Raw genomic sequence first — 18610 nt, forward strand, 5'->3', positions numbered from 1 at the left:
GGGAACATTTAACACAAGAGTAAGAGTCAGATTTATCATGACTGCTAGCAGCACAGGCACCACTAATCTCAGGAGCCTTTAGGCTTGGTTGCTAGCTTTGCATGTGTCAAGCTGCTGTGTTAAACACTCATAGACTGAGATTAATCACTTCACCTAGAAACTGAAAACACACCAGCACTGCCAGCAGAAGGAAGTCTGAAATAATTAAAACTTGGGTCAGTTGAACTGAATATAGTATAAATAGGATGTTTCTGAAGGGAGCTTGGAGACCAAAATAGCATTCTGCCTGCTTTCAGCAGGGCCCAGGTGGTTCGCACAGTCCTGATGCTATTCTGAAAAGGTAATCTTCACCGGTGTGTAAATCTATTTACCTGCAGCGTGAACACATCTTGGCTGTCTGATGTTCAGGGTACAAAACCAAAAGTAGCTCTAGAGAGATATCTTTCTAGAAAAGATCAGGTATCTGCTGATGCTGCAAGCTGTATAAGGTACTGAGTCACAGTCTTAGGCTTTGATCATCTGTTATATATCATCATATTCTCACTGAAACAATGCTTCTTGGTCTACACTCTCTTCTGTCTTTAACTATCTTTTACAGTGATAACAGCTTTGATCTTGACCTTTCTCAGTTTTGTCATTTTTTGGATACATTCACCTCTCCTGGCTTGCTGGCTTGCTCCAAGCTTCTGTGGTCAACCTGTAGTTCATCCAAGAACTCCCTCATTACCAAGCCAGCAAACAGCCTAACTTCACAACCACAGACCTGAAAACCCAGCCCCGGTCCTGTTGAGCAGAAAACACCCCATGTAGCACTTAGCTTCCAGCAATCCGAGCTGCCTGGGAAGGCTGGAGCAGTCATGGAAGGAGGGAGCACACTTGCATCCCGCTCCCTAGGACCCATTTACTTTAGGACAATGTTAAGTTCAAGTCCCCACTGGGTTTGCCAGAAAGGTGAAAAGAATATTCAGCAAGAGAAGTAAGAAGACGGGAAGGAAGAGCAAAAATTTTATTGCATTTTTATAACTTATTTTTATTACTTTCTTCAGGCTAAATCCCTGCTTCTGTCCTCAACCTTTCCCAGTCTGAGAATCGCTGTTTTATAGCAATTTACAATGAGAGTATATGTTGTGTGACATTAAATGTCATAATGTAAAAAGCATTTTACCACTCCAGAACTTAATGTAGGAGAAATAACTTGCACTATACATGACAAAAGAAGACCTCCATCATAATGATTTTATAAACACTACAAAATTTTTAATAAGTAATTATTGAATTATGAATGATACATGTATATTTATATAATTTGCAATAGAACTTCTATTTATTAATACAAGTATCTCATTTCTTTTTTATGTATTAATTGTACAGCACTGAAATATCAAAATATGTTCAGAAAAAGAAACTGCATCTTTGTAGCATATATGAAAGTCAGCTGGTAAAATTTCAGTATGTAAAAGAAAAATAAAGGGAAGTATTCCTTCAGGCTAATGTACCTCTTCTTTAACATAAGACAAAAGAGTTTAAATTACTTTTATAACTAGCACAAATCAGAATTCTTCCTCAAGATATAAATCAAATATATCAATTAGGTAATAAAGCTCACCTGCATGAATGAAGTCAATAGCATGTTTTGAGAACAGCTTCAATAGGATCAAGAGTTCATCTCTTATATTACAACCATGCACCATGGTGCAATTTTAAATCATAGACAAAATAAAGAATTGTAAGAGTAATAAATATTGAATTATTATGCCTGGATAAACAGGCATAACCAACTCCTACTTGAAATTGCTAAGTCCTGAAAATTCTTCTGTATACTTTTCATAGGCTTTTCCTCAAAAAACAAATTAAGTTTTGTTTGATGTCATTTTTACTTACAAATATGAAGTCCAAAAATTATCCTTACCTCATAATCAATGTAAGTCAATCATTTCTTAGCTTCTTAATGGTTCCCTCAGTCTTAAATGTCCTTCAGTTCCTTAGAGCTATGACTTACACATTGCATTGATCTCTTCTCTGACAATGTTCATTGCTCACATAATAAAGACTTGCTTTCATAACTGGATATTCTTTTCCCTGTATAGTGCACTTAAAATCCATTTTTATGCCCTCTCTCAGTGTGTTAATGAACAGTCTTAGAAAGTGTGGTTTTCTACTTTGTGTTTTCTCTTCAAGCTTGTTTATACAAAGACATCTAGGGTGTATATATGATGCCTACAGAAATATTTTTCAGCTCTCAGTCTGGTGGGAAATGGTGCTCTGACTTCAGATAAGTTGATCAGGCAAGAAAAGTGATGTGCTGGGGAATGCCTCTATGCGTTGTTTCTCAGCTGAGTGTATTGTAAATCAATAACTGACTCCAGGAGTTTGAGTGGCTGAAGCTTTCTCTCATGTCTCTAGTGCAAGAATTAGCTTTCACACTGGGTCTACTATTAGCAAAGAGTTATGGGACATTAACAATTAATCTTACCATTTATTTTGAAACTATTTAAGATATTCCCTGCACATCCAATGCCAAAATACCAGAAAACATTATAACTCACTGCTATAAACTAAAAATTACTATTTAGAAAAAAGCATTCCAAAACACTTCATCTATTACAACATTTAAAACGTCAGTTTAGAACAGTGATAAGCAGTTCTAATCACAAATACAAGAGTACTTTTAGCCATTAAAAAGACAAATGTGTGGGAGTGAGGATAGCTGAAAGTATTTTAATCACTAATTACAAATCTTTTAAAATGGGTAAACTGTTGTTTCCCCATCAGAAAAGCCGAGGTTGAAAGAGACATGGTTTAGTAAGAACTGCCATTATTTGCTGTGGTCTTCCCCGTACCTGTTGCTTCTCCAGTTTCAGTTCTAACCTTATAGGTGAAACTGAAGATGTCAAGCCTCTTTCCTTTTTATATTTCTGTACCTGTAGTTGTGAATGGTTTCTTTGCAAAATAATCACTAGACATGCACTACAATTATATTTTTAACCACATAGTTCAGAACTGTATTTCATAAAGTAAATGTTTGCCTTTTAATGGAGGATATGTTATTCAGGAAAGTACCAGAACTGGTTCAAAGTGAATGACTGTGTTCCTGCAAAATGTATTATAATTTACTCTATTTTAAGTATATAGCTATATTTCAGAGATTTCTGATTAATGGTTTTCCATTTTTAAATATCACATGTTACCCAGTGATATTGCCTTAGTTCTGCTATAACTCTATACTGCTATGCAGTATACATTGTGTCTGTTTTCTTCATATGCTTAATAGCATTAAGTTCATTAATTTTTAAATACTCTGGGCTGCTAAACAGTTAAAGTCTCTGTGTGTAATATGTTTTTATTTATTTTAATGAAGCACATTTCTCTAATTTTAATTCTTGACCAACCATAGGATAAAAAAAAAATACAAACTGAAACATCCCAAAGCACTGGATTTAAAAGGTCTATAATTTTGTCACTTCTAGATTTTGACTGGATTATTTATTGTATTCTTACATTTCTGTATTTTCAAAAATGAAATTAACACATTGAACATTTATTGTAGGGTTAGAATGTAAAATATGAAATGACTGGAAACTCACTAACACCCCCCCCCGCCCCCCCAAAAAAAAGTGAAATCTTGGCTTTTAAGTAAAACTGCTGCCAACAGTCTTCAGTCAGTGGCTCTCAAGCCACTGTTTCTGCAGAAATACTAATTCCTAGGCTTTACCTTCTTTTTCAGATCTGAAGCTTTCTACAATAAGGCATTGCTCAAAGGGTGCAGAGGCAGCAGATGCTGTTGCTGCAATTTGTAGGTAACCACTTAATAGCAAAAACTATTGCATTGTTTCTAGGAAGTGTCAAGGGGTTTGTTTTCCCCTTTATGCAGCTGAAAATATCATTAGTATTATGTAGGACCTTTTTGCCCCTCAAAACAAGCTAAACATCAGAGGAAACAAAGTCATTACAGTTATTATTCTGAGATACTTCTTTCTTTTTATGCCTAAACCCTTATAATTGCCCATATCATGTTTGAATTCATGGTTTCTGGGCTAAGATGTCTACACAAAATGCTCTTACAAGTTATGAAGTATGTATGTGAAACTCTAGGCGGATGCTAGTGCTCACCAAGACTATTGATCTTAATTCAGGCTTCTTGCAAATCCCTAAATATCTTCTCACAGTGAACATAGGACCTTATGTCTGCCTGACATCAGCTGTGTGGTTTCTCACAAGGATGGGGCAGGTGAATATGCCTGTAACCCACCCACAGAGGAAGCCAATGTGCCTTTTAATGTCATCTAGATTTAACTCATATTTAGCAATTCTTTCTGTGGACTTCTCAGCTGGATCACTGCACAGCCAGCTTCCAGGCTGCTCTACAGGGTCACAGGGCAAGGAGAAAGCAAATCTGACCTTCAGCCGTAGTCTTAATATTGCTTCAATAAAACAAATGAGATGTAATCACAGGATTACAATTGGCATGCTTGTAAATGGGAGCTGACCAAGAAAACTCATTCTGGTAAGTGGAATGATAACTAAACAGCAAATTAGTGGATGGATTTTGATGATTTGCTGGGGATGACCAGGGGGTCTCCTGTTGCAGGAGCTAGAAGTAGTAAGAGGTTCTCTTTGACCGTTTTGAGGAAAGTCTCAGTGTGAGAGACAGCTTAAATGACTCAGACCAAAACAAAAGATTGAGCTAAGAGTTACTAAGAAATTCAGAAAAGTAGTAATGGAGAATATTTTAGTATTTTTGCTTTTAGTTTTCTCTCTTTTACCCTGTTCAGAGTAAAGCATAACTGTATCGAGGACTTCTGCAAAGTCTCTATGTCACTTGCTTCAAATGCTCCTTTTCTGAATGACATGCTTCAACTGCTGCTTTTCTAAGTGGTGAGCTGCACATCAGTGTCAGAAGCTTTGGAATAAATCTGTTAATATATGATGAGTGTGGGAATATGCATTGGTGCTGAGATTTTAGGAAGGCTGCTGAGCCATAAGTGCCGTTTTTTGGAAAGGTAGTCTTTTCCTAGGACACATGCCAAAGAGACTTATGTCATTACATCTTTAAGGCTTCTGGCACTTCTACTGACCATATAAGATAGCAATTACCAGAATGCTGTCCATGGGGTTAAGCAAGACCAAAAGTTGGGATTTAGTAACTTTTTGAGTATGAAGATGTCTTTGGGTTTGACAGTTCTACAAATCTGACATCATTCCAGGGTATGGAGCAGTCTGTTCTCCATCAGCTTTTATTTCTTGTTTCCCAAGGGTGGTAATATACCAAAAGCAAAACTTAAATCTTGTCTTAAATTCAATTTTACCTTAATGTAAAATCAATTTTACAAGCTCAGGAGTGTTGCATCTCAACTAGAAGGAAGTGCAGCAGAAGGGCCAGGAGACCTCCTTGGATGGATAAGGAGCTGCTGAGGGACAACGTTAGGAAAGCTAAAGCCCAGTTAGAATTAAACTTGGCTAGGGGTGTGAAAGATAACAGGAAGGGATTCTATAAGTACGTAGTGAATAAAAGAGAGACTAGGGACAATGTAGGTCCCCTCCGGAAGCTGTCAGGAGAACTGGCTACCCTGGATTTGGAGAAGGCTGAGGTTCTGAATGACTTCTTTGCCTCGGTCTTCACTGGCAAAGGCTCTGACCACACCACCCAAGTCTTGGAAGGCAGACACAGGGACTATGAGAATGGAAACCCTAGGCCCCCTGTACGAGAGGATCTGGTTCGAGACCGTCTTAAGAACCTGAACGTACACAACCCCCATTTTCAGGAACAGGAAAATGGATGACCTGGGGAATTAGAGACCAGTCAGTCTCACCTCTGTGCCTGGCAAAATCTTGGAGCAGATTCTCCTGGAAGGCATGCTAAGGCACATGAAAAACAACAAGGTGCTTGGTGACAGCCAGCATGGCTTCACTAAGGGGAAATCCTGCCTGACCAATTTGGTGGCCTTCTATGATGGGGCTACAGAACTGATGAACAAGGGTAGAGCAGTTGATGTCATCTACCTGGACTTGTGCAAAGCGTTCGACACTGTCCCACACCACATCCTTGTCTCTAAACTGAGAGAGACATCAAATTGATAGCTGGGCCACTCGACGGATAAAGAACTGGCCGGATGGCTGCATGCAAAGAGTTGTGACCAATGGCTCAATGTCCAGCTGGAGACCAGTAACGAGTGGTGTCCCTCAGGGATCGGTGTTGGGACCGGCCTTGTTCAATATCTTTGTCGCTGACATGGACAGTGGGATTGAGTGCACCCTCAGCAAGTTTGCCGATGACACCAAGCTGTGTGGTTCGGTTGATACCCTGGAGGGAAGGAATGCCATCCAGAGGGGCCTTGACACACTTGTGAGGTGGGCTGATGCCAGCCTCATGAAGTTTAACCATGCCAAGTGCAAGGTCCTACACCTGGGTCAGAGCAATCCCAGGCACAGCTACAGGTTGGGCAGAGAAGAGATTCAGAGCAGCCCTGCAGAGAAGGACTTGGGGGTATTTGTCAATGAGGAACTTAACATGTGTGCCCAGAAAGCCAACCATATCCTGGGCTGCATCCAAAGGATCGTGACCAGCAGGTCGAAGGAGGTGATCCTGCCCCTCTACTCTGCTCTCATGAGACCTCACTTGGAGTATTGTGTGCAGTTCTGGTGTCCTCAACATAAAAAGGACATGGAACTGTTGGAACAAGTCCAGAGGAGGGCCACGAGGATGATCAGGGGACTGGAGCACCTCCTGTATGTAGACAGGCTGAGAGAGTTGGGGCTGTTCAGGCTGGAGAAGAGAAGGCTGCGTGGAGACCTCATAGCAGCCTTCCAGTATCTGAAGGGGGCTGCAAGGATGGTGGGGAGGGTCTCTCTGTTGCTTAAGAAAGTTAATCTTGAATTAGTAATCGAAAATAGAATGAGGCCCTGCTCTGATCAAATGAAAGAAAGCAGAAAGTATGTTACTCTGTACTGCAGTCATTTGCTGCACAAGTTGCACTGCAGGAATGTAGCAAGCATGGAATTCATTCAACTTGGTAGCAGTCCAGTAGTTCTAACCTATAAAATGTATTTGCTCAGATGGAGTAGTAATGCAGATGGATTGTGACTTGTCCCATTGAAATATTTTTTTCTTTCTAAAGAACTGCATAACTAATTTTGTTTTTCAGCTTTCTAAAATAGAAATGACTTGGTTGCAGTTATTGGAATTAAACTAGCAAAGCAGTAAGCAGAAGCAAGCAATTTATTTTTAATTTAAAGCAGAGTCTAGTAGCTATACTTTGGTTTATAAATACATTATTTAAATTAAAAATGTAAGGAGGATAGCAGTCTCAACAATGTGTACATATATATAACTAACAGTGATGAATAATATGCTGCTTCTGGATCATGTGGGTTTTTGATTTCCTTTAATCAAGAAACAAGGATAGGACTGAGAATATAGGTTTAGAGGGGGAAAAAGGGGCTGCAGCTGCACAGAAGACTGCTTTGACTGAAATGGACAGCAGTTCCTAGCACAGTTAGCTCACAGGGTGCATTCTTGTTTTCCCACCATGGCGTTTTTGCTTAGTTAGTTATTTTGTTTGGGGAAGGCTGACTTGAGGTTTTTCTGTTACTTTGTTTGCTTTGTTTTTCAAAAATGAGTCTTGTATTTTTGTCCTGAATCAACGAAATTAATTGGGAGTGAAAACTGGAACTAAACCCTCTTTTCCCACAGGTACTCCTAATTTTTTTCTTCTCAACTATGAATACACCTCTGGCAAATTTCAACTAACTCTTCTCAAGTGAATTTATTAGATATAATAGAGAAATAGCTCTAGGAGAAGAGATTAGAAGCCATGATTGCCTGCCCAAATGAAAGCTTACCATTAAGAGGTCAAGCTCATGTTTTCTTATCACAGTATCACAGTATGCTAAAGATTGGAAGGGACCTCAAAAGATCATCTAGTCCAATCCCCCTGCCGGAGCAGGAACACCTAGATAATGTTACACAGGAATGTGTCCAGGCGAGTTTTGAATGTCTCCAGGGAAGGAGACTCCACAACCTCCCTGGGCAGCCTGTTCCAGTGTTCCGTCACCCTTATGGTCTTTCTTTCTTTCTATCCCATTAATCTTGATTTTGTTCCCGTACAGCAAATGGCAGAGCACTGCAAAGAGAGATCAGATGATCTGTTGTCTATGGCACCGTACGAGTTTTGCTGATTGGTGGCAAATGTGGTTTCGAATTCCCTGGAGCTGATAGGGAGTTGAGTATAGATACTCATGTAACAAGATGTAAGCTAAGTAATTATACAACAGCGTGGATATCATAGATATTAGCTGTATTTCTTATCTATCACCATTTTGCTTTCTGGCTGTTGGGCAGCCTAGACTGAGGCATTAAACTGCCTTCCTAATCCACATAGCTACCCATGGCTCTTTGCAACTAAACAGTCATCCTCTTCCCTCCTCTTACTTCTTCTCTGACTCTTGGCCTGTGCCAATAACCTTGCTGTGTATCAGGTTAGGTAAGGGAAATACCTAGCTGCAAAGCACAGGCTTTCACTTGAGTTAGCATATACTATTTCGTTTCTTCCAGTATTTCAGATAATTCATTTATAGCTCAGTGCATAGGTATGCACCTTATTCTGATGTTTGCAGTATTAATTTACCTACCCTTTATTTAAAATTACTATGCATTAAATATAGTTAGCCAAGTCCAAGTAATCTAACGCGAGTCCTTGTGCCCAGATCTGCATTATCCATGCTGAGAGAGAACATCAAGATGATGGTTATGAAATATATGGGAGAATCCTATTATCAGTCTGGTAATATACATGTTTCTTTATAAAGGTGTCCGTGAGAATTAGATTTGATGTTATATGTCAGTTACATGAAGACATAAAAATCTGTACAGTTCAAATATTCTAATCTGATTTCTGTCCTTCTGCCAAGTATGCTGCTTTGGATACCCTACTTACCTTTTCGACTTGTAGTAGCCTAAAATAGAAGTAAACAGGCCAGATACAGGCTCAATTCTGTGAAGAAAGGAATAGGGGTTTCTCCTTAGCTAAGGCGTCATAAAAAAATGTAGCAGTTTGCCATACCTTCCTTCCTTTTCTCCCACCAATCACACTTTGACAAAGGTAATAACTATTTTATATTCTGAAGATAAAAATCATAATGAGTAATTGATAGATCAAAAATTATGATAAACTGTGCCAATAAACAAAAAAAAAAGTAATATAACACAGAGATTTGGGTTCTGTGAGTTTACATGTACATTCACTGATTTGTCTTTATTTTGTAGTAGCTGTGATCTGTTAGCTGTGCCTTAAATGAGCCAGATGACTTTTCCTGGGCTTATGCTTGATAACCTCACTAATACCTGGTTAGTCTCTTTATCAAAATTGCAGTTACCAATGTTACATCATTACATCTAGAGCACTTCAAAATATTAATGATAGTGTTTGCTGCTCTGATCATCTTCTCAAAATAGTAAGATGCATGATTTTTAGTAGAACTGATTTGTTAGTTTATGCCAAAAGCAAAAACATTATATGTGTCACAGGGCAAGGGCAAAGTGAAGGGCAAAGATTAAATTCTGCAGACTCTGGCAGAATTCTCTTGCCTGAGTTTTCCCTTAGCAATCAGTTTCACAATGCTGGAAAGTACAAGGAAACAGCAGTCTGTACAGACATTTAAGGTTGCTATCCTGAATTCAAAGGGAGATTAACCAGGCAGCAAAACCAGTCCAGTTTCATTTGCTAATACCTTATTCTATTTAGTGTCATTTTTACTTTCTATTCACGGTGAGAGATGACTTATTTCTTACATCTCCAAGCGTGACATATCACATTCTCAATGTATATAATGAAGAGTCCTGTGAGTCATTAATTCTGCAAGTAGCAGAAAAAAGAATGTGCAGCGTATTTGTTGAAAGATTCATGTGCGTTCACTTCTGCAGTCATCTTTCCACTTCATCTTGGACATGCATTCACACCCAGCAAACCAGAGCTGCACTAGCATTGCATCTCAGACTGCATCATGTGGCAGTTCACAAATCTAGTCTCAATAGTCCTTAATCAAATTGAGAAATTGGAGAATAAACCCCTCCCCCCAAAAAAAAACCAACAGGGGAAGCATAAGTATTAATTCACCACTACTTCCAATGCATGCAAAATTTTGGCCCTTGTCCTCATGGGAGTCTTCAGCCTTCAACCACCCTGATATCAGTTGAAGGGGTGGTATACTCCAGCACAAGCAATCCAGGAGGTTCCTCAATTGTGTGGAAGACAACTTCCTCTTGCAAGTAATAGAGGAGCCAAGGAGAGGTGCCATGCTTGACCTCATGCTCACCAACAACAGGGAACGGCTGGCAGTGAATGTGACGCTCCAGGGCACCCTTGACTGCAGTGATCATGAGATGGTGAAGTTCAAGATCCTTGGGACAGTGAGAAAGGCACACAGCAAGCTCACTGCCCTGGACTTCAAGGATGCAGACTTTGCCCTCTTCAGGTCCCTGCTCAGTAAGTTTCCATGGAATACAGCCATAGAGAGCCAGAATGCTAGCTGTTATTCAAGGATAACCTGCTCCAAGCTCAGGAGCGTTGCACCCCAATAAGAAGGAAATGGGGCAAGAGTGCCAGTAGTCCTCCATGGATGGATAAGGAGCTGCTGAGAAAACTCAGAAGGAAAAAGGGAGCTAATAGAAGGTGGAAGAGACAAGGACAGGGGGCCTGGAAAGAATATCAGGATGTTGTCTGAAAAGCTAGGGATCAGGTTAGGAAAGCTTAATGCTCAGTTAGAATTGAGTCTGGCAAGGGATGTGAAAGATAACAGGAAGGGATTCTTTAGGTACATTGCAAATAAAAGACAGACTAGGGACAACGTAGGCCTCCTCCGGAAGCTATCAGAACTTGCTACACAGGATTTGGAAAAGGATGAGGTTCTCAATGACTTCTTTACCTCAGTCTTCACTGGCAAAGGCTCTGACCACACCACCCAAGTTTTGGAAGGCAGACGCAGGGACTGTGAGAATGAAGACCTTGCGCCCACTGTGGGAGAGGAACTGGTTCAAGACCATCTTAGGAGCCTGAACATGCACAGGTCCATGGGACCTGATGAGGTCCTGAAGGAGCTGGTGAATGAAGTTGCTAAGCCACTGTTCATCATATGTGGAAAATCATGGCAGTCAGGTGAAGTTCCCGATGACTGAAAAAAGGGAAATATAACCCTCATTTTCAAGAAGGGGAAAATGGATGACCTGGGGAACTAAAAACCAGACAGTCACTTCTGTGCCTGGCAGGATCATGGAGCAGAATCTCCTGGAAAGCATGCTAAGGCACATGAAAAACGAGGTGGCTGGAGACCGCCAACATGGCTTCAACAAGAGTAAATCCTGTCTAACCAATTTGGTGGCCTTCTATGATGGGGCTACAGAACTGGGAGCAAAGCAGTTGATGTCATCTACCTGGACTTGTGCAAAGTGTTCGACACTGTCTGACATGACATCCTTGTCTCTGAACTCGAGAGACATCAATTTGATGGATGAACCACTCTGTCGATAAAGAATTGGCTGGATGGCTGCACACAGAGCATTGTGGTCAATGGCTCAATGTCCAGCTGAAGACTGGTAATGACTGGTGTCCTTTAGGAGTAGCTGTTGGGACTGATGTTCAACATCTTTGTCGGTGACATGGACAGTGGGATTGAATGTGCCCTCAGCAAGTTTGCCGATGACACCAAGCTGTGTGGTTCGGTTGATACGCTGGAGGGAAGGAATGCCATCCAGAGGGACCTTGACACTCTTGTGAGGTGGCCAATGCCAACCTCATGAAGTTTAACCATGCCAAGTGCAAGGTCCTACACCTGGGTCGGAGCAATCCCAGGCACAGCTACAGGTTGGGCAGTGAAGAGATTCAGAGCAGCCCTGTGGAGAAAGACTTGGGGGTGTTGGTCGATGAGAAAATGAACATGAGCCGGCTTCAGTGTGTGCTCACAGCCCAGAAAGCCAACTGTATCCTGGGCTGCATCAAAAGGAGCATGACCAGCAGGTCAAAGGAGGTGATCCTGCCCCTTTACTCTGCTCTTGTGAGACCCCACTTGGAGTATACAGCACATTACTATATGGTAAATCTGGGAAGCTATAGCTTTGTTGTTAATCATATTGCTATGGCAATTGAGTAAGATTAAATCTTGGCTGGTATTAAAAATTACATTGCTGAGAAACTTGGAGAAACATGGCCAGAAACATGGAGAGAGAGGCAGGAAAAAGATCGTTTTTTAGAGATCAGGTTTGATGTCAGCATGTGGATATAAAGGTGATCATGGAAGGCTTTATGTCAGTGTCTGTATAGATGAAAGTATAAAACTGAACCAGACTTGTACTACGAAGCTGGAACTGGTCTTTTACAACCAAATTCCTACATTTCTAGAACACAGGGTACAACATACAGAATATTCTGTGGCAAATGTAAGCTAAATTTTAATTTGTGGGTGTTATCACAGAAGATCAAACATCAAAGATTGTTACAGTTTTAGATTTCAGTGTATGGATAATATAAAGAAATTAGCTTGCTGAAGTCTATGTATTTGCAGTACTGTAGTTCTGTCTGTATGCAAAGGTTCTCCTGACCAAACTCTCCAGAAACTCTTGTCACTATTTGTTATGAAGGGATGAAGAGCATGAAAGGTAACAGTAAACCAAATGCCTGTCAGGTTAGGAAATGATATACTTGTTCAAAGCTGTCGCTTTGTCAGAGTTATGTATTGTCTAACTGACTTCTTCAAAGGCTACTGGGCAACTGGTTTGCAATCACTGTTAGATAAGGCACTCTATCATTTGTTGACATGTCCCTTTATTTCACCTGCAAAATTTATTCAGGCTTATTCTGCATATGGTTTACAGATTGTCTATGCACACAAGGTATACTGAGTGTGCTCAGGAATTATCTGGCTTACAACAATGGATACTACAAGGTATATATGAATGTACTTTGCCTGAGAAATTTCAGAAGAAACATAATGATTCTGTTCTCAAATATTCTGAGTACCTTATTTTCCAGAATTTGAAATGTTTTTCCTGCTCATAAGAAAGTCATTCAAACACAACAGGAAATAAAGGAAAGAAAAATCTTGTTCACTCCAGAGAGTAGGAAAGAACTTATTAAGAAATTTATATTTTCTGTATTCTTATATTCTTTCCTCTGCTGAATTACCAGTGCTATGCTAAAGTAATAAAAAGAAGTCCATTTGGATTGTGTTAAGCAATTTGTAGTTATTCAATTAATATTTAATAAATCACTTGATAGAAAACAGAAGGATATCAGTTGATTAACTGGCCTGGTATCAATTTTTATCCATACACTATGCAGATAAGTGAGAATAAATTCATCAACCATAATAAAGGATATACAAACCTTTCCGTTAACCACTGTCATATGGGAGATGGAAGTGATTTGGGGTGAATACAGTATGTATTTCAAATTGACTTTTAAACATTTAGAAGACTTCTATTTGCAATTCTGAAGACTTATAATTATGGAAATGTGTGAAGAAAAGGAAAAAGTATCTGGAATATCATCCTTTAATCTGCTAAGTAGAGGATAAAAAGTATTTAACCTTCATAAATTTTCCTGAAACATTTTGTTAAGTACAGCCTACTTAGATTTAGATACAAATATATATCTGGCTTAGCTCTATGTATGTTTGACAGACCTGAGAATATTCTAGGATTAACTATAGAAGAAAAAAAAAGTGAAGTTCCTTTCTAAAGTTAAAAATATGGGTGTTATTAGAAAAGCCCACAGCATTTTTTGGTTTTAAACTCAGTATGTAAACACAGTAGCTGAATCAAATGTTTTTGCAGTGTAATTAATGGCTATGAAGTGGCTTGCTTCTGCAGGCAAATCCTACAGGCTTACCTCCTTGTTCTACATGCCAGCTGGGGACACTCAGATGAACTAAAAGGTAATCCTAACAGAGCAAAATGGGGTTTCGGAGCTCGTCTTTGTTGGCAGCTTGCTAGTTGTCCATTTTCATCCTCCTCAAAACATGAGACTGCCCTTGCTACTGTCCAGCAACTCTCTCCTACTGTGCAAGAGCTTGTTTGCCTTGCTGTGCCCTCACTGGCTACTGTGGCACAGAACATCGAGTGCCGTATACCGTAGGGGTTTAGACAATTAAGGGAATTTTCACAGAAAAAAAATGGCAGAAGGGAAAATCAGCCTCCTGGGTCTCACAAGGAGGAAGAAAGGCAGGCATAGCTGCTTAGCCTTATTTACTACTGCCCATGGGGAGAAAGAGAAGAGAGAGAGAAAGAAAGAGACAGAGGCTTTGTCCCTTCCTTTGCAAATAGGATGAATAGAGAAGAGAGGCTGACTGTCTTTCTTGAGTCTCTATCTCCCTGAAGCCCACAGAGCAAGTAGTATCCACCTACAGCTGTGGCTCCCATAATGTTTGACTAGTGGCTTAGTATGAGATCTGTTTCCCAAACTACAGTGACACTTACAGGGATCAGTTTGGGGATCAGCAAGGTCAGTGGTGTGGCTAGTAGTTTTTTCTCCTTTCCAAAAGTCCACAATGTGGGACTGAACATTAAGAAATAATGTCAGAGTGTACAAACTGAGTTCATAACTGTTCAGTAGTTCAGAGGCTGAAAAGTCCATTCCTAGAACTAGGCAGAATCATGAAATGGGAAGCTGGGGGATGTCTGCAGGATGCTTTCTGTGTGGAGGAAGATAATTTTTTTAATCCTTGTTGGTTGAATTACACTTTATTATACCCTTTTTTTTTCCCCTAATGGAGAGAGAACAGGATGCTTCCATTTCCTTTCAGAATTACAAGGAAGCAAAGGACTGAGATTTTAGATAACTGTTTCTGGCATAAATCTACACTCTGCATGGGTGAAAACTGTGGGTTTGTAGGAGATGAGCTCCTTTAATTATTTTTTTTTACAGTGAGAAATCTGCCACTTTGATTTTTCAGAAGTCATTCCTCTGATTGTGAGTGATGATTCTATACACCTGAATGAAATATGTTCCTTCAATTTTTCTGAGAAATAAAGGAAATTTGGATTATAGTGTCTGTAAGCACTTTGAACTCTCCTTTTTTTTCTTTTTTTTTTTGTATACTATATTCCACTACTGAATATATATGTGTGATTACCCTGGAATTAATGATCTAGAGAATTGGGGGTTTATTACTTAATATATTTTAGTGACCTTCTTTTTCATTTCCCAGCAATGTTTTCCTTTCTTCTCCTCTTATTTCTTATCTAATTTCTTATTCTCCTTACTGACTTTTCCTTAGAAGAAATTTTAACCCTATCTATATTTGCTTCCCTTCCTGCTCCTTTCCCAGTATTCCATTCTTCCATCTACTTTTTTATTCTTCATTTTCATCTATGCATTTTTATACAGCTAATCTTCCAGTCTTGCTATTTTTTCCTTCTCTCATTCTCCACTTTCTCCTCATATTCTTTCTACATTCATTTACAGTCTGTTTCCATTTTTTGCTCTATTTTCCTCATCTTTTTCAGCTTCTTTCCTTAAGACCTGGTTTTGTTTGTCATCTTTTGCTTTATTTAATATGTTTTCCCCCAACCATCTCTTGCATTCTTTCTTCTCTGTCATTCCATATCTCTAGCTAATTTAAACGAGTACTGACCTGCATTAACCCTTAAGCCTCCTGAAAGGCTGACTGATCATTCCGCAAGGACCCCAGCAATGGGTGGAGACTGAAAATATCTCTCTACATTCAGGCACGAAGGACATATGCACCATTGTGCATCTAAATATACATTTCATCTGTATGTTTCATGTAATCAGAAAATTATTCAGTAGCATAAACTCGTTGAGTTTATTTTCTCAGTTCAATATATGAATAAATATGTATATTGGAGTGCTTTCAGATTTATCCAGCTACCGCTATTGAATAAAGAACTAAACATAGAGTAACAGGTAAATTGAAATTAAAATAGGCAATTGTTCTTCCAATTATCTAGAATAACCACCTGTGCAGACTTACTTGGACCCACTACTTTACTTCTTCATGATACTCAAAGTTTATTTTTATTCATTTTTTTTTTTTTAAATTCTGATTCTGCTTGTTTTCTGACCTGCTGGACTCAGTGGAAGTTTCTGCATTAGCTCTGATGAATTGAGCTGTTTATAGTTATCAATATAATCCTGATTGATTCCTGAGGAGTGTGAGGTGATTTTAAAATAATTAGAGTTCTGAGGAAAGAATGTATCTGAGTGCTCTGAAGTATCATGCTTTTATTTATTTGGAGTAAAAAAAACATTTTAGTCCCAGAGTTGAGAAACAACTAGCATAAGAGCTATACAAATGCATCTTACAAAGGTCAAATCACCAACAAAACTGCTAATTTTTTCTTCTTTGCATAATTTTCCACACTGTGTATATGAACATTCCAACATAGCATAAATGAAACCACTTAAAAACCAAGAAGTTTTATCTTCCTTGGTGATTTCAACAAGTTTGATTTTTTTCTTTTTTTTTTGTGTCTGCTTTCTCTTAGTATTTTCCTATGCAGAAGAATAAATGGTAATTAAAATGTGCAGGATGAAAAGATGGAGCAGTCAGTGCTTGTACCACCAGGACCAGACAGCTTCCAGTACTTCACTAGAGAGTCTCTTGCAGCTATTGAACAACGCATCGCTGCAGAAAAAGCTAAGAATCCTAAACAAGATCGTAAAGACGATGATGAAAATGGGCCGAAGCCAAACAGTGATTTGGAGGCAGGAAAAACACTTCCATTTATATATGGTGACATACCTCCAGGAATGGTGTCTGAGCCCTTGGAAGACATGGACCCATATTACATCAATAAAAAAGTGAGTCTGGTATCGATCCTGTTCAAATGCCAGTGTTTAGAGTGCTTTATCATGTTCATTTCATTTTTGTGGAGTGGATCATATAACTTGTTACTTCAGTCTGTTAATTTACAATCATGTAGTAAAATGTCATTCTAATAATGTGGAAATAGTTGAGCATTGCTAACAGACTAGATGTATAACAAGAGCAGAAAATGTTTAATGCCAGCAATGCATACACATTCTGCTTTCCAGAAAGCATCCTTTTCATATACATAAAATTTTATTTCTTTGATATAATTGAATTTTTATCAACACTGTGTTGATAAAATGAACATTCCGACATAGCATAAATGAAAGCACTTAAAAATAAATGGGTTATTTTATTATTTTTATGTTTGCTTTTATTTACCAAAGCACATTTTCTTCCTGGAAATCTGGTTCGATAGCAAATTCCTAAGAAATCTATGGAATCAATAGAGAAACACACAGATAAGCAGAAAAATGTCATAAAGAGAGTGTAAAACTGATTTAAAAAATTCTGGTGGAACTGGTCTTGAAAAGCCCTGGAATCCTTTCAGGATGATTCTGTCACACAGCCCATATACAGTGGAAAAAGCTCATGGTTTATAGTGATAACTAGCTTGGGTGATACTTTAATTATTAGATACTATGGTTATAAAAACTTTATCAATATCAAGACAGGAGTTATTTTAATTATCGCAAAGTGCTATGTTCTAAGTGTCTTACCTTGCTAAATTTAATGTGATTTATGAATCTTCTTTTGAAAAGAGAGAAAATACTATGTAAAACAACAATATTTTTATCTTTCTTATTTGATGCCTCTGAGAGAACCTTTATCTGCCATTCATGGGGTATGAAGATTCATCTTTAAATCCTAGTTCTACTTTTACAAAGATAAAAGATGTGTTTCTGTAAAAGCAGGCCTTGTATAGTTCTGTACTGATTGTGTCTGTTTGTGATAGAAGATCACCTATAAGTATATCCCTACCTGCCCTCAGCTCATCCTGGATCTTTACAGTCAAATCAGTCTGTCTTGTGTGTCTTACAGTGAAACCAGTTATATGATAAGTATGATTACAGGTAAGTTTCTAGAGCCCTTAGAAATGGAAGACTTTTTCAGCCTCTTCACAGATGGAGCTGAAAACACTACATCAGCCAGGTATGATGATAGAAAGAAACAGAGTGAAACCCGCTGAACATATTCAGGCAAACTCCTGCACATTTGAAAGGAAAAATCTTTTCATTTGCACACTAAATAACTTTCATGGGCACATCGCATACCCGCTGGTATTCTCTTCTTTGTGCTGAAGTCCACAAATATTCGCTACTCATGTACTTTAATGTTCTACAGGACAGAAATAGAAACAGCTCTGTCAGTCAAATGCAAGAAAAAATTTCTCACACGCCACAATTCTCCCCAGTTTTTTCTTCCTTCAGTATAAGGAAAATAGACTTTCCTAACAGAAATTCAATATCTATTTCAATTTTATAGTCAAAATGACTTAAAAATATCTAATTCCTAGATTTTTTTTATCTAGCTGTGTGTGAACTCTGGAAAGGCTTTTATCTTGGTTTACTTGTCTTTTGAGAGTACTGGTAGTAGCTGATGCTTTTGCAAGTCTCAGAAGGAGAAATAGTTTGAGAAAAGCCTGAAGAAAAAGTGAACATCTCTGAAAGAAGTGAAGGACTCTTAATGCTCAATGCATTTACCTCTGTACCATTTAGCTTTCTCTTTATCTCTCTCCAAGTTCTACCTTGTAAAGCAAACAAGGCAATCAGCACACCCTCTCACAAGG

The 18610-nt window shown here is 38.8% G+C and overlaps 1 protein-coding gene across 1 annotated transcript in view; it reads left to right on the plus strand.

The window, feature by feature from the left end:
- Positions 1-18610, plus strand: part of LOC134156586 (sodium channel protein type 1 subunit alpha-like) — a gene marked incomplete at its 3' end in the record, with an annotated part of 47309 nt that overhangs the window by 16945 nt on the left and 11754 nt on the right. Inside the window, exon 2 of the mRNA XM_062604739.1 lies at positions 16496-16811. Within this exon, the coding sequence (XP_062460723.1) occupies positions 16548-16811 (264 nt within the window). The remainder of the gene's footprint in view (positions 1-16495; positions 16812-18610) is intronic.

This window comes from Pezoporus occidentalis, unplaced genomic scaffold (assembly GCF_034315485.1).
Source record: "Pezoporus occidentalis ecotype Australia unplaced genomic scaffold, CSIRO_AGI_Poc_V1 ctg88, whole genome shotgun sequence".
Taxonomy (NCBI): domain Eukaryota; kingdom Metazoa; phylum Chordata; class Aves; order Psittaciformes; family Psittacidae; genus Pezoporus; species Pezoporus occidentalis.